This window comes from Notechis scutatus, chromosome 4 (genome assembly GCF_049901735.1).
Source record: "Notechis scutatus isolate UNSWTSFEM ecotype Mainland chromosome 4, rNotScu1.2, whole genome shotgun sequence".
NCBI classification, from domain to species: domain Eukaryota; kingdom Metazoa; phylum Chordata; class Lepidosauria; order Squamata; family Elapidae; genus Notechis; species Notechis scutatus.
The window spans coordinates 24,215,885-24,233,301 of NC_142012.1; the positions used below are offsets into that span (position 1 = coordinate 24,215,885).

The following is a 17,417-nucleotide window of genomic DNA, read 5'->3' on the forward strand; positions in this document are numbered from 1 at the left end:
CCCTCCCCCCAAATTTAGGCCTAGTTTAAAACATGCAAAATAGGGGGAAGGGTGGGGGGACTTGCCATTTGGAGTGCCGTTGGAGCTGCCACCGCTGTTTGGAGCTGCCGCCGCCGTTTGGAGCTGCCTCTGCCGTTTGGAGCCGCCGCCGCCGTTTGAAGCTGCGGCTTCCGCGTTTGGAGCACTACCGCTGTTTGGAGCACCACCGCCACTCCAAACACACTGGCAGCTCCAAACACGGAAGCGGCAGCTCCAAACGTGACGGCGGGCGGCGGCTCCAAACGGCAGAGGCAGCTCCAAACACGGAAGCAGAGCCACCGCCGCCGTTTGGAGCTACCGCCGCCACGTTTGGAGCTGCCGCTTCCGTGTTTGGAACTGCCGCCGTGTTTGGAGTGGCGGTGGTGCTCCAAACAGCGGTAGTGCTCCAAACGCGGAAGCCGCAGCTTCAAACGGCGGCGGTGGCTCCAAACGGCAGAGGCAGCTCCAACGGCACTCCAAACGGCAGCGGAATGGGCAGAAGGGAAAGCAACAGTGGCAGGTGCCAAAGGTCTTGGGTCTGCAGCAAAGGTGTTTGGTGGGAGTAGGGAGCTCTGCGCTTCGCCATGATCGCCCGTTAGGAGCGGCTGGTGGCGAGGCTGCCGCAGGGCACTCTAGATGAGGATGAAAGGGGGAAATTAAGTTACCCCCGAAAAGACGGCCTAGCCGTTTTTTCGGGGCTCAAAAAAAAATAAGGCCCGGCCTTATTATGTGAGAAACACGGTATTATCCTATACTATATGATTATATCTATTCTCTATCACTCCACTTAACATTTCCCTTCCCACCTTAAGTATTAGCCACTTAGATCTTCCATAAGCATTTATCTGTTTTACTTAATTGACCTATTATGAAATCATATTTTTTATAACTCTTCCATTTTGATTATTCCTTCTTATTATTTCTGATTCTTAGTCCAAACTCCTCAAAATCTATTATATGTGTTTTACTACTAAGGTACCTCTTAATGTGGAGTCCCCCTCTTCCATTTCTAACCATCAACTCTTAAGTCTTCTATCTTAGTTCGTTGTTTTTTTGCTTGCTTATAAATGTGCTTTTTCAAGAGGCATCTGGGCTTTCCAACCATCTAGTCAGAGCTGAAGAAGCTTCTTGGATGAGAAGCGAAACGTCTTCAAAGAAAAACCAGAAAATCCAGTTGCCTCTTGAAAAAGCATCTTTGGAACAACCATGACTTGGATGACTGAGAATCTCCATAGACATTTATCTGGTTAAATATTCAGAACTTGACTTGTTAGAATGCTGTTCCAAGTATTTATTAACTGTAGAAGACTTTGCTGACAGAAAATGAATTAGAATGTTTTTGAATGTAAAGTATGTATTATGAATGAGCATTGATAAGTGTCACGTAACCCTTCAAATTTTAGGCAGGTAAGAATCTTGTCAGATAAAATCATCTTTTCATCTAACCCAGCCTCCTGATTCTCAGATGCCTTGGAGAAAATCACAAACAAGTTGTGATGTACAATAGAATTTGATAAATCTGTTTTTGTTCCTCTATCAAATCCACAGTTCTCATTGTAGTTTTTATAGAAGTCATATATGCTTCCTTAGCATAGCTGCCCAACTAATGTATAGGAAGTAGAAACATTTTTAAAAATTAAAATGAGATTCAAAAGTTTATTAACTATGAAAACAGAATACCTTGTTATTTTTAATATATTTTGGAACATCTTGATTATAGATTCCATATGTTTTCAGATGAATTCCTGCAATGAGATATCAGATGCATTTAATAATGCTTGTAAAGTTGGCAAAAGGATTTGAATCAAATATGCAAAGAGCAATGTTGACCATTTCTATGATCTCCAATTACTGTTTCTTATTTTGATTTTCTGACTAGAGCAACCTAAAGGTTTCATTATTTTTGATTGAAACCACATGGCTTGTCAAATTGAGAAAGTGATATAATAAGGAATTTACTTTCTTGAATCAGTTATAAGTGCCAAGTGTTTAATTTGGGGATATTTAAACAACCATCTTGAACATTGTAGCCTTGAAATATTTTGAATTACATTTCTCAGCATTCTTGACCTTTGGCTTTGTTGATTCAAGTTTATGGGAATTCTCCAAACTGAAGAAAGCTGCATTGGAAAAACAAGTTTCATATCCAACACACTCATTAGTATATTTCAGAGGGAATGAATAGCACAGATTACTTCGATAGTTTTGTGAAATGATTTTTTCTTAGCTGGTTTGAGCTATTAGTGTTTGCATAAGAGACTAATATATTGAACTCAAACATACGCACAGTAGGACAAGGGTCTTATGTTGGGATTACAGCATTGTAATCAGAGATTTTGAGTTCATGTGTTGTGCTATGATGACCTGGGATGTGGCATAAAGGCAACACAGTTAAATAAGAAGTGTCCCTTTAATACCTCCAACTTTGCCCCCCAATGTCCAGGTTACCTTCGGCTGGAGAAAAAAACTCCCAAAAACAGTATTTAAGTGGAGGAAATTCAGTCCAAAAACAAAGTACATACAAACTATAAAAATCCACACTAACCATGCTGCAGTAATTAACTTGACAGAGCAGGAGAAGGAATTGCAGACTTGAAAGCCCAGCAAAACACACAAAATTGGGAAGACACCAGGGATCCAGATAAGCCTCTGATACCAGATAATTCACAATTTGCACCCAACAACTTTGCTGTGCGCAGTTTCCCTTTTTTAAACACTGTTCCCAGCTGCAGCTAATGAAGGGAATCGGCCCTTTCCTCCCCCATAAGCCATGCAATTCATGTCATGCAACTCGTGTTCCCTTCTCAGTTCCTGCATCCCCTAGGATCTTCCTCCAATTTCCCATTCCCTTGCTCTACCTCTCCCCTGCTCTGCCCAGCTGGCCTCTGCCCTTCCCCAGTTTCTTCCACAGCCAACAGAGCACACTCCCACTTTGTCAGCTGCTTGGCCTCCCCCTCTGAATCAGATTCCAATGGGTATGACATGTGCTATGTTAGATATGGTTAACAAATCACAATGGCTCAGTTTACACATACTAAACCAGAATTAAATAAAAGCGATATGTGGGACCAGTCTCATAAAAATATCTATCAAAGGTCAATTTAAAATAAAAGTATTGCATATAAATTCTCATTTTATAATTAACATTTCATTTTATGTTTGTAAATGATTAGGCTGAGTGGCATGAATGAAATGGGGAGTAATGCTAAAATGTGGCTACTGCTAATGAAAACCAGAACTTTGAACTCTGAAAATCAAGGGCTGCAAAATCAGGGATTTAAAATAAAGCAAACGTAGTTTAGCTAGACAACTTATTTATTTTTATTTATTTATTTGATTTGCCAATTGTTTACAAGATAATAAGTATAAGTGTATACATAGTTGTGAATACATGAAATGGGTACATATAAGAAAAATAAAAGAATAAGAGAAACAATAGGACAGGGACGGTAGGCACGTTGGTGCGCTTATGCACACCCCCTACAGACCTCTTAGGAAAGGGGTGAGGTCAATAGTAGACAGTCTAAGGTTAAAGTTTTTGGGGTTTGGGGAAGAAACTACAGAGTCGGGTAGAGTATTCCAGACATTGACCACTCTATTGCTGAAGTCGTATTTCCTGCAATCAAGTTTGGTGCGGTTAACTTTGAGTTTGTATCTATTGTGTGCTCTTGTGTTGTTATGGTTGAAGCTGAAGTATTCATTGACAGGTAGGACATTGCAATGTATGATTTTATATACCATGCTTAAATCAGACCGAAGACGGCGTAATTCAAGGTTTTCTAGTTCTAGAATTTCAAGTCTGGTGGCATAAGGTATTCTACAACGAGTAGAGGAGTAGAGAACTCTTCTTGTGAAATATTTCTGGACTTTCTCAATTGTGCTAATATCAGATACGTAATGTGGGTTCCAGACTGATGAACTGTATTCGAGTATTGGTCTAGCAAATGTTTTGTATGTTCTGGTTAGTAGTGTGATATTACCAGAGAAAAAGCTACGTAGGATTAGGTTAACAACTCTTAATGCCTTTTTGGCTATGTAGTTGCAGTGGGCTCTAGCACTTAGATCATTAGAGGTGAGTATTCCAAGGTCCTTTACAGAGCTTGGGTCATCAACAAGATCTTGACTATTCAGCTTGTATTTTATTTTCTGATTTTTTTTGCCAATATGTAAGACAGAGCATTTATTTGTTGAGATTTGAAGTTGCCATTTGTTTGACCATTCTGATACATAGTCAAGATCTTTTTGTAGGGTAGCAGTATTGTCTGTGGTATTGAACAGCTTTACATCATCAGCGAAAAGAACACAATTGCTCTTAATATGATCACAGAGGTCATTTATGTAGAGTATGAAGAGAGTTGGTCCTAGAACACTGCCTTGGGGGACACCACTATTGACAGGTACAGAATTTGATAGGACTTGAACCACTTTTCTGTCTCGAGGAGATCCTGGACATTTATTCAGCAAATAAGTTCCAAATCTTTCAGTCAACCATTAGAGAACAGACACAAAATAATAGCAGGGTTTTAAGAGATTCATAATTCTTGGGTGAGAGGGTAGAGGAGAGCCAAGGGAAACTGTGAGAAAAGAGTTAATGTTAGGGCTGCAAAACCTGCATACATCCAGCATCTCATCTCAGGCTTAAAGAACGTTATACCTCCATATGATTTATTTAATTAAGGCTCAGCATATTCTGCAGAAGGAAAATGGATTAAAAAAATTAAAAATGGCTAACCAAAACATAGTGGAGCAGAAGCCCATTTTTTGTGAGGAATTACAACTACAGTTGTCTAATTCAGGGCTCTCCAACTTTAAGCCTGGCGGACTTCAACTCCCAGAATTCCCCAGGCAGCTTTGCTAATGAAAACCTTTGCTTTGCTGGCTGAGGAATTCTGGGAGTTGAAGTCCGCCAGGCTGAAAGTGGCCAAGGTTGAAGACCCTTGGTCTAATTGAAATAAACTTCATTGTCACTCGCGCAGAATTGCAGTTTCTGGTCGGGGCGGCATCTTTTCAAACCTCCTTCCAGCATAAATATACGTATGAAACTCCAAGCTATAGGATTGGCCCCATTTTTATTGTGGGCGCGGCTTCTACGTCATCTACTTCTGCCAAGGCCACGTTTATTCATCAAATGACCACGTCGAGCATGTTAAGGTCCTGGAAGATTAATAACGGGTTTAACAGCCTTCATCACGACAGAATATCACCTGGAAAAAACTTTTCCCCCAGTAACCTGTCATTAAAAACCCTGCCCTTTTTCGCCCATCATATCATTCGCTTCGTTTCTCTTCTTTAGTCGTTCTCGCTACAGCGGTTTGTGTTCTTTCTCTTCCAGGACATTACTGTTCGGCAGTTCCATTACAGGATTTACGGTGGCCGCGACAGGTCAATCCCAGTAAACCGAACTCGGTGGGCAGGAAGGCGGACGAGCCTGGAGCTGGGATCGCCATGGAGACCCTCTACCGAATGCCGTTTTTGGTGCTGGAATGCCCCAATATTAAACTGAAGCGGCCGAGTTGGGTGCACATGCCCTCGGCCATGACGGTCTACGCGCTGGTGGTGGTTTCTTACTTTCTCATCACGGGAGGTAAATGCCAGAGACCGCAGAGGGCTGAAGCCGCCGGGGTAGGGCGCAGAGGGTCCCCCTGTTCCCCCACCCCTCCCGGTGAAGGAGTTCAAGAGCCGCCTCCCAACCAGGCTTGGTCCATGGGGTGGGGGGAGGTGAGAGAAAGGGACGGCGAGGGCGACGCCTGAATACCCCTTCAGTCACGCCGGGGACCCCCCCCTTCCCTTCCCCCATCCCGCATGCGGGAAACACTCCGTTGTAGAGATTCTCAGTCACCCAGGTCATGGTTGTCCGAAAGGTGACAACACACATAAACCTCCAAGTGCCCTCAAAGACTCTCTAAAAACGATGCAGATGACCAGCTGTCTGCAAGGACTATAAACCCTTCCATTCCCCACCGTTCTGTCAGAGCTGAAGAAGCTTCTTGGATGAGAAGCAAAACGTCTTCAAAAGAAAAAACAAGAAAGTCCAGTTGCCTCCTAAAGGAAAGCACCTTTGGGACAACCATGATCTGGATGACTGGCTCTCCCTAGACATTTAGCTATATACAATTTGGGATGAACACCCTTTGAATGGCGTGAGAGTGGAATGGATTTCCAGACAAAAATTGCAGGCTACAGATCCTGAGGACACAGATAAATCTCCAAGGGCTTCAACTACCCTCTAAAAGGATGCCAGTTGTCTGCAAGGAATATAAATCCTTCCATTCCTCACTATTCTGTCAGAGCTGAAGAAGCTTCTTGGATGAGAAGTGAAATGTCTGCAAAGAAAAAAACAAGAAAGCCCAGTTGCCTCAGGAAAAAGCACCTTTGGGATTTCCAGGCCACAGGCTTCAGCTGTTTCTTAAGCTTGTGGCATCTGGGCTGCAAAAATCCCAGTCTATAACTAGAAAAGTCTTCAGCATCCCCTACAATTTGCCCCCTCTCTTCCTCTCTGTCATCATCCTTTCCCTTTTTTGCAGTGCCTAAAAGTTTGCAGGAGAGCCATGAGTCCTTGGTGACTTTGGGGTCAGACGGTCTCAGTCCTAAGAAATCTTGCCAAGAAAAATCTAGGGACTTTTGTTTATGGAAGATCCTTAGTCATCCAGATCAGCAGTCGCCGGGCCGCGAGAAAATTTTGGTGGGCGGCAGAGAAATCTCACCCCCAGAGCACCCCCACAAAGCAATTAATCCAGGCTGTGCAGAAATACAAGGCTGCACCGCCCACATGGCCCGCAGGAACCCTCCCCGCCAACTCACTCCTTACCCAGCATACTTGCCTGCTAAATTGCTATTTTTCCTCTTTCCGACCATCATCTGTTCTGCTGTGCCAGGAGATTTAGATTAGCTAGGAAGCAGGAAATGGTTGGATTTCTTGCTTTCTAGCTAGTCTTTAGATCTTCAGCTCAGCACAGCCAAACCTCCCTTAGGACTGAAGGTTTGCTTGCAAGCAAATTCAATGCAGACTCACTGCAAGAAAATTTGAGAGACTGAGCTAGCCGATGGCAGATAGATCACTGAATGATTCTGTGAGCAACTCAATCTGCCTGCTTTGCCTGATTTTGGGTAAAAGTTGCTCTTTTTTATAAAAAAAATCAATATTTACATGCATGGTGTGAGTTAATTTTGTGAGTTTGCTTGCAAGAAAATTGTATATGACAGACTGAGCTAGCCAATGGCAGATAGATAGATCTCTGAATGAATCTGTGATTCTGTGAGCAACTCAATCTGCCTGCCTGCTTTGCCTGATTTTGGGTAAAAGTTGCTCTTTTTTAAAATAAAAAAATTCAATATTTATATAAATATTTATAATATTTACATACAAGCCATGCCCAGCCAGTCACATGACACCAAGCCACACCCACAAATTAAGCCACACCCACAGAACCGGTTAGTGGCTCCTGGGATCTAAAATTATGAGTTTGGTGGTCCCTGAGGTCCAAAAGGTTGGCGACGCCTGATCCAGATCATGGTTGTCCCAAAAGTGCTTTCCTCAGGAGGCAACTTATTTTTCTTTGGAAACATTTCGCTTCTCATACAAGAAGCTTCTTCATTCAGGTGGGGAATGGAAAGATCTGCATATTCCTTGCGGACAGCTGGTCATTTCCATCCTTTTTAGAGAGTTCTTGAGGCCACTTGGAGGCAGTTGGTAGAGTCCAGTCTTGACTAGAAGACACAGCTCAGAAAAGGAGTAAGGGTGGCTGAGCCAGAGGAATTCCCTATAACAAAAGGAGATATTGTTAAATTTTAGTTACTGAATTGTTCTTTAGTTAATGAATTGTTCACTTATCCATAACTTTTCTATCCTTACAAACCCTCCTTGCCTAGGAGGGAACAAATTGAGGCTTTGCACTTGGGCTGGCATGTCTGTGCTGCAGAACTACAGACAACTAGGCATGTCAGGAAAGAGATGAAAAAAAATCCCTTTTATCTCTTAGTTGCATTCTAGTATTTTTCTATATTTTTGCAGCCCAAGTCTGAAAAAGTCTATATAATCAGATTTGTTGGTGGATGGAGTAGGGAATAGGCAGGAGTAAAAGGGTCATTATAAGCCTAAAGGAAAATGAATGTTTTCATTTAAGTGCTTACTTACTTAATTTTGCCACATTGAATTTTGTTGCATTCTTAAAATGTTTAAATACATACGTATATCTAAGCGCTTCTCTGTGTTAAAAATATAGTAAAATGTATTTGAAAATTATTTGGAGATTCCAAACTCTATTGGTCCTGAAGGTGGACTCACTGAAGGTGGGTATCACCCACTTCTAGCCAATCGTAGACAAAGAAGGTTTTGCTTCCCCTATGTATATGAAGTAAATCCATGGACTTTCTAGGAGAGAAGTAAATTTTACTGCTAAAAGGTAGCTAAGTAATAAAACCTTAGTGGATGGTATGTTTCTATATGCTGTATATTGCAGCATTAGAACCTGAGGACAGGCAAAAGTGATGATTTTGAACTTGTAAGAACTACTGTGTTTGCAACTATTAGCAAGAAAACTACAGACTGGTGAATGCTGCCTTCCTTTTTGGAAGAATTCTTTTATAAAGAATTATTTTTTCTTTATTTTTTTTTCCTTTGTAGGAATAATTTATGATGTGATTGTAGAACCTCCTAGTGTTGGTTCAATGACTGATGAACATGGACATCAACGACCTGTGGCATTCTTGGCATACAGGTAAAATGTAATTAATATTAAAAGTATCAAAATATTAAAATGCTATATTGCAAAATTATAGTGTCAAATCTCAAGTCTACAAGAAAGAAGGATTTTAGTAGCATATTTTCATTATTGTTGTTTTGTTGTTATTAAGAGTATTGTTCTAATGTGTTCTGGCAGATTTCATTTCCTTCTGGATTTCTTCCAGATCATACTATTATGAGGAGTGGGGAAAATCAGGCAGATTTGACGTAAATTCTCAAAGTAGAAGCAGTTCAAGGTGTTCCAGGGATAATCTGACCTTTTGTCTAAAATGTTGCTTTCGGAACACTTTGAGACACTTTGAGTCACTGCATGATTTACTTTAAAAAATTTCTAAGTCTCCCTCCCTGGAACAGCATGGTCCAAAGAAAAGCAGCACAACAAAGCAGAACAATCCAGAATTCTTCAGAACAATCCAGCCAAGACTGAAGAATTTTGTGCATTCTTTTTTTAGTCTTTCTGGAGATCTTTTGTTTTTTTTTCTTTCCCAGTACACTGTAAAGTCTATGTTAACTGCGTATTACGTTCTTTGTTTCCCCTGGTTGGTTTTACCGCTCTTTTTATTTGGATTTATGATGCATGGATTGTTTTTGCTCCTAGTTTTGGTTTTATCAGTTTCTTTTTTCTTTTTCCTATTTTCATTATTTTTTGAATGACCAAAGAAGATGGGGGTAGCAGAGATGGAATATGGTGACTGAAGTAGATATATTAAATGTGTCCGATGACAGTTTCCAAAAATGTTGAAAAGTAAATTTGGACTCCTAATTTTGTGGTCTGCTTCAAATTTGTGAAATTGGTTCTCTCTAAATAATAAAAGTGTGGAACTGACACCTATCCCAGCTCGTTCAGCAGATTTCTCACCTTGTTTTAATGCCATTAATTCCCTAATAGGTTGGGACAAAAAGCATGTCTCCCTACAAGTGAAGTTGTGAACATTGTTCTTTTGCCTACTCTGAGTTAGATGATTATAGGGTCTATAGGTATAAAATTCCTGCATGTATAAATCCCACGTAGATTTCTGGACCCCTCTAATGTTGATAATTGATTCATTTTTATCTGCAGAGTAAATGGGCAATATATAATGGAAGGGCTTGCATCCAGTTTCCTCTTTACAATGGGTGGACTTGGTTTCATAATACTGGATCGTTCCAATGCACCAAATATCCCAAAGCTGAATAGATTCCTGCTACTTTTTATTGGATTTGTGAGCGTCTTGTTGAGTTTTTTCATGGCGAGAGTCTTCATGCGAATGAAATTACCGTAAGTCATTTTTTTTTATCAGATTCTTTTCTCCCTCATTCTTAATATTCGATTAAACCAAAATCTAAATTAGTACATAAAAAGAATAAAATAAACATAAGTTTTTTCAGATTATTTTCTAAAGACATATTATTTGGAGAAACGTAAGCAAACACAAGTCTATTTGTGTACATTTATTGGGTAGGACCAGAGATTATTACATTTATGAAAATGTAGAAGTCGGGTTGGAGAAATAAACTATTAATATCTAAGATAAAGGGATTAAATATTTTGAAATGCTATCCAGTACTGCATTTTCATAGTACTTTAAGATAATTCAGTGTTATTCCTGGATTAGAAATGTTCAAATTAAGAATAAGATTATGGTTAGTAAAGGTTTTCAATCTAATAATTGAAGTAACAGCCAAAAAAAACACATGCAATTGGTGGTTCATTTGCTTTCTAGCCTACTACATATGAACTATGTAGTCATTACACCTGGTGCACAGAAAGACTTCTGCAGTTCCTTTAACAGAAGTATGTCTTGCATATGACCTTTTTTATCTTTCTAAATTGTTTCTGTCTGGATCAAGAATGAATTTGTGGTCCTTCAGATGCTCTATCTCTGATTACTGGTACTCACAGAGTAAGAATTTAGCATTATGTAATAGACTCAACTGCAAACTAAATAGCATTACTTTTATTTCACATTTCCATTCAAAATTCTCTTTGTTTTCTAGGGGCTACTTGATGGGTTAATGCCTTTTCTGAATGCTGCAGATTGAAGATTGTATTTCCTTCTCATTAGGAAGAAGAATGGATAGCAACAATACATAGCCCCATCATTCCTATCTAAAGCCACAAGATAGAGAGAATGAGTTAAACTAGATAAAAGATTGTTCTCTCATTTTCTCCTTATATAAACAGGATTTATTGCAGGCAGCTTAACAAATGTGTCCCTATTGTTCTGCAGTATTTAAAAAAGCGACATTCTCATGTTATCAGACCTAAGTGTATTATGTCGGTGCAATAGAATCACAACTCTACAATCCTATTCCCTATCCTTCATGATCAACCTCAGAGTAATAATTCTATACTCTCTTGTAATACCTTGGCTCGGTCTATCTACCTGTGAGAGAATCTATTTTGAAAATGTGAAGGTAAAATTAACTTTTTCCATATTTATAAATAACAACAACTGGTCAGTGATTGCCACTGTATGTTTAGGAGTTTGATCAAGAAAACAGAAAAGCAACTAGTTTTGTGCTCACCTTTGGATAAGCCAACGCAGAGGACAGACAAGATCAAGTACTTACAAGATATGAAAGAGAGGAGAGTTGGTGGATTGTGGCGAATGCCTGCCTGAGGGTGGACGCCACCTCCCTCTAGCATTACTGGCAATCGGTGCTTTAAAATATTCCAGGTAATACAGTCTTCTAGCCACTTGCAAAGGCACTGAAAAATAACTCTTCCTGCACATGGATTTGTATCTGTGTTGTGTTATGAAGAAAAGATTACACTGACATTCATGTTAGTAGATGAATCTAAACATATGCAAAATAAAACCCTGAATTGTATGATAGTAATTGTTTCTTTACAATTTTTGAAAACATTAAACATTTTTCTATTAAAACACTGTGCTTGTATATATTTAGTGCTCTTTTACATTCCTAATAGTCTTGTGCTTTCCTAAATTTTTTTACATTTCATAGTACAGATGTGGTCTTTAGTAATATTCTCATTTTTATATAAGTGCTTATGAAGGCCATGTAGTGAGTCTGCGGCTTTAGGTAGTTCCATAAATGTTTGCATTATTTCTGATGTAATATTCATACTAAGGCCATGTATAGATAAAAATAAAGCAGGCATGACTACAAAGTTAAAAGTAATTGCCATCACTGAAGTGACAGCTAATGAAATTAAAAAAGAAAAAGCAGAATAAAACAAAGGAAAATATTTTAGAATTTGGATTTGTCACCTAAATTTCAATAGTAATAATAGTTAAGTATGGTCAAAAATACTGGAGCAATGAAAGACATATTTATGAGATTCCCCTTTAAAAACACAAGATAGCTTACATTTCAAAAAATCAAAATCAAGCAAAAGCATAAAAGCCCATAGTAAGTGATTAATGCAATGAAAGTAAACTGCTGATGACTGTTTTAAAAGAACACTATGGGGTGCAATTCCAAAGTTTGATAAGAAAGCTATAAAGTCACTATAAACAAACAAGACACCCAAAATCCTGCTGAAGATGTTACCTACTTTGGTAACAAAACGTCCGGGAGCCAAGCAGCAAGCTTGGAATACAAACCTGTAAAAGTCACTTTCTCTAATCCCAGAAAGTTAGGGGGCATCTTGGTAGGCAGATTCTTTAAGCAGGACTTTTCAATATACATTTTAAGACTTTAAAGACTTTAAAATCAGCCCAAACAAACTTTGAAATAGAATGGAAAGTAATGTTGCTTCTTAACTTTAAATTATTAACTGAATACCAGTTTGCAAATTCAAACTCTTACATGGCAGTCCCATATATTCTTAGGGGCGGTCTGATGTGTTACCAGATTGTGAATAATTTGAGCTTCATTATGTGGACCCAAGAAGAGAAGCAAATAACACATGGGTTAAAGCAGATGAAAATACATATAAACACCTGAATAGTTTGGATACAGAGAGTGGTGCAATTAATCCAACAATAGATAACATTCAAAAGTCAATATTTATTGAGTTACAACATTTATCTTGAAAGTAACCATTTTTCAGCATCTTCATGTCACTTTATGGTATCCTTTTCATCCATTTTTCTTAGATACAAACATTACATTTGCTTTAGTACCATGGTTTGACCTAACCCTACCATTTCCATACAAATCTCTAAAATACTTCCTGCAACGTTTCTGCTGTTGACTTTCATCTTCCTTACTCACTTGTTCCTTGTTTAATACTTTTAATTCACTTGAAAACTTTTATTTATATTAAAATTTCTATATATTTTTTTTTAAAAAAACAAACGTCTTCCAGTTGGCTTTGGTTTCTTATGTCTATATGGGCAAGTTCATGCAACGAATCTCGACAACCATTTCAGGAGTGGTTGCCTATTGCCTTCCTCCTAATGCTAAGAGAAAGTGATTGCTGTGAAACCATGCCATTGGCTTCCATGCCTGAAGCAGGAATAGAACTTGGTTTCCCTATTACCAGTCCAGTATCTTAATCACTAGTCATGCAATACACCATGACAATAGAATACAATAGAATAAGCTGGAAGGGACCTTAGAGGTCCTCAATCCAGGAGAACCTACACCAATTTAGATATGTGGCTGTCTAAAATCTTCTTAAAAACCTCCAATAATGGAGCGCCCACTATTTCTGAAGGCAAACTGTTCCACTGATTGATTGTCCTCACTGTTTGGAAATTTCTCCTTAATTCTAGGTTGCTTCTCTCTTTGGTTAGTTTCCAACCATTGTTTCTTGTCTTGCCCTCTGGTGCTTTGGAGAATAATTTTAGCCCCTCTTCTTTGTGGCAGCCCGTCAAATACTGAACCCCAAATTTCCATTGCCAAGCAAGACTGTTCTTAAGTGAGTTTTGCTCCATTTTATCACCTTTCTGGCCACTGTTGTTAAGTGAATCAGTGCAGTTAAGTTAGTAACACGGTTGTTAAATGAATCTGGCTTCCCCACTGACTTTGCTGTCAGAAGCTCAGAAAAGGTGACATGATGACCCCGGGACACTGCAACCGTGATAAATACAGACCAGTTGCCAAGCATCCAAATTTTGATCAAGTGACCATGGGAATGCTGCAGCAAATAGTTGTAAGTCACTTATCAGTTCCATTGTAACTTTGGTCATTAACAAACGGTTGTATGTTGAGGACTACCTGTACTTGGAGAGTGATTGATATTGATTAAATTGGAATTTTGAAGAAAATCATAATGCTACCATGATATACTTGAATATAGCCACTGGAAGTTGAGTTCAACTTAAGGGCATCTTTATATAACAAAACTATACCATATTTTGGTAGATTACAGTCGCGCTGCTTCTAAATTACACGTTAGACACAAGTCCCAGAATATGGTGCAATTTTGGCTTATCCTTTTTATTTCCATGCTCAATCTTTGGAACATAAAAATGCATTTTTGCTGATTGATTTCTTGTTCACTTCTAATGAATTCACTGGAAACTGATCATCATATCTGAACATAAAACAAAGAAGATGTTTTCCAAAAGTTCTATTTATGGAAATACCTGGCTGGTAATCCACGCAGGAAGTTTTTGTATTGTCTGCATTCTTAGTTATCAATCTGTTATTTAAAATGAAGCCTATAACATGTAAGTTGAAATAAATATTGTACCAGTTCATCAGCAGGTGGCACTGCCTGCACAGATCATGTAAGTGAGATAGTCTGTTATATACACAACAGTGTGAAATCATAGCCGCCAGTTCTTTAAGCTGGTTTTAGCCTTCTTACACATCAGGTTCTTGACAAAAGTGTAGGATGTTGTCATGTATTGTTATAGTATATGCGTGGATTCAAGCAATGTAATTAACAGTGCTTTTGTAATTGACAGATGGAAATTTTGTCAAGGCACAGATTTTCGAAGTGCTATCCAAGATTTTCTGATATGGCACCCAGTATGCCAATAGCCATTGAGACTATCACAGTTGATTTATGCCATATTCTTTTCATTTTGATTTTCAGATCTTGATAAATTGATCTTGCCATTCTTTGTCTTCTACTCTACTATCCCCTGATATTGCCATATTATTTTTCCATACTTTCTTCTTTTCTTTCTTCTTTTCAACTATAAAGTTCAGCTTATGTCTATTTTGTCATTTCAGTAGTGTACTGTATCCAGGTATGCCCAGGCATTGATGGCTTTGATGCTCTTCCCTCAGTTCAATGTTATCTTTAGCAATTTTCTCATTCTTTGGATGTATTTTTTTATTAATCATATTTTTAACTCGTCAATGCTTGATGTTAGCCAACAGAAAAATGGCCATACTTTATCCACCTATAGAATCTTGCTCATGATTCTGAGATAGGCAGGTGTTGTCTAATAGTGTTAAAGATGTTGTTGCAGGATGTAAGCTGTTCTACATACAAAGCTGTTTGCAACTGACTGATGGGAATTTTGTCAATGCCAATCCTGTTCATGTGTTATTACAGATATTTTGGGATTGTACACAAGGTGCCTATTACTATTGAAATTATCTGTCTCTTTTGCCATAGATGTTCTATTTGCAGGTCTTTGTATTTTGTGATTTGCTCCAGTTTTTTTCTCTTCTATTCTGCAGACTCCATATGTTCGCTATCCAAACTTTTTGACATTCTTATTGAAAATTGTTAAGTCTGGAGTATTGTATAGTAGGTCCTTGTCTGTTTGAATTCTAAAATCCCAGAGCATTTTTTTTATGGTTCCACCAGTTCTTCCTTGCAGGCAAATGGTATTGCTTGCAGATGTTCCAATTCACTGTTTTTGCTAGTATGTCATGTCATTATTTCTAGTCAGTATGTGTGATCTCCTTGCAGCAACTAAGTGGTCCACTGTTTCTTATTATTATTAACCACTGAATCCCTAAGGACTCCAGTGATTTATAGGTGAGAAATATAAAACATAATGTAATGAACAATATAAACAATAAAATTAATGAAACCAAACTGTAACCAAACGAAGAGTGGGTTACGGCCAAAAAAGAAAATCTCAATACGAGCAGTTTCCAGAAGAGTGTTAAGCATCAGATCAACCAGATGTCTACTCAGAAACCATTCAAAAGAACCAGTGCAGCCACTCAAAAGCAGTCATGTCAGACCTTAGCCTCCTTCCCTGAAGTGTGGTGCTGCAAATTATTTTTCCCAAGAAAATCAAACTTGTTGAGCTGATTCAAATGGGAGAAGCCCTGTAGAAATTTTGAGGTTAATATCAGTAGATGAAATTGCATGTAGGAGCCTGTTAGCACCACTGGGTGGCCTGCAGCACTGTGTGATGTGTGCCCAGTAGTGAATGCCAGTCAACAAATGGTCTGCTGCACTTAACTCTGCAGTTTCCAAGTGATCTTCAAAGGCAATCCCATCTAGAGAACATTGCAATAGTCCAACTGCAATGGGTCTAGTTACTGTAATCAGCCTACTACGCCACATGATTACGAAAACATAAGTCACAGTAACTAGATCCTTCTGTTCCAGCCCACAGCTTCCATCTCCTTTTCTAGCAGCAACCCATGAATCAAGAAATGGAAGAACCACAGCAGCAATTCATTCGTTCATTCATGCATTCATGTATTCATTCATGTATTCATTCAATTTTAATGTAAGTATCTTATGAACACTGTCCAGATTTTGGAATTTTGTGAAACTAACCCACAATTTATAATTTATGGATTTTATTTTTGTATCAATTCACATGTCTATTATTATTTTTTCACACATAGATGGTTTCAGAAACCAGTCTTCAAACTTCAAATTACAACCAGTCAAGCAGATTTCATCTAAAATTGTTAGAAATGATTGGTAACTTATAGCTTCTGGGCATAAAGGTGATATATAAATTGACATCTTCATCATTTCTTTTCAATGGAGTCATGAGTTATGGTGTATTGTACAACCTTTATATGGCTTATTTTATTTTACATGGAGTATACATAAATCCAATCAACTGACTAGTTCAATAACCAGTGGCTGATGCATGTACCATATGAACTAGGTCTCAATCTACAATGTTTGATGTTTCCTCGTGTATGCAGACAGATTTAATGTGCAATTATTCCTAAATATCCAACTAGTAATAACAAGCATTTTCTGGAATACAGAAATCATTCCCTAATAAGCAATTATAGACATAAAATTATCGACTAGAACTATACAAGCTTTATTAACAAAAACTCCTTTTTTTGCCATTTGCCTCTCTGAGGTAGATTGTATGGTTTGAAATTCTTGTAACTTTTGCAGACAAGTGAAGGAGATTTTAATAATTGTCTGTAGCATGATGGAACTGATAATGGGAGAAGATATATGGGTAAGGTTGCTTCCCCAAATCTAGTATCCTTTGAAATTCTATGCTGACTAGTAATTTTGACTATTCCATTGCATCACAAAATGCTTAGAGAAAGCTAGTATCTAATTACTGCACTTCACACTCTGTTGTTTCATTTGTTAAAATGTCCAATGAATATTAAGCACAATTAATGAGTAGAGTAAGATGTATTCCTATAGACAAAGAGATAAATCCTCAACACTTTTGTAGAATCTCTTATATGGAGTGATCTGGTCTATTTCATTTTATATTCCATGAATTGTCAGAGGGAGTAAAATTTAGTTTATGTAAAATCTTTAATGTTTAGTTTGTAGGAAGTCAGGCTACTGCAATAACTGGGATCAAAAGCATTAGATAGATTCAATAATAGGAACAGCAAATTTCAT

At 38.3% G+C, this 17,417-nt stretch overlaps 1 protein-coding gene across 1 annotated transcript; it reads left to right on the forward strand.

Moving 5' to 3' along the window:
* Window positions 1-5,361: 5,361 nt before the first annotated feature.
* Window positions 5,362-11,580, forward strand: OSTC (oligosaccharyltransferase complex non-catalytic subunit). The gene is made up of 4 exons (XM_026668676.2): window positions 5,362-5,602; window positions 8,642-8,735; window positions 9,822-10,019; window positions 10,739-11,580. Exons 1-4 carry the CDS (start codon window positions 5,464-5,466, stop codon window positions 10,755-10,757), a joined length of 450 nt encoding a protein of 149 aa, XP_026524461.1. The 5' UTR covers window positions 5,362-5,463; the 3' UTR covers window positions 10,758-11,580.
* The last annotated feature ends 5,837 nt before the right edge of the window (window positions 11,581-17,417 follow it).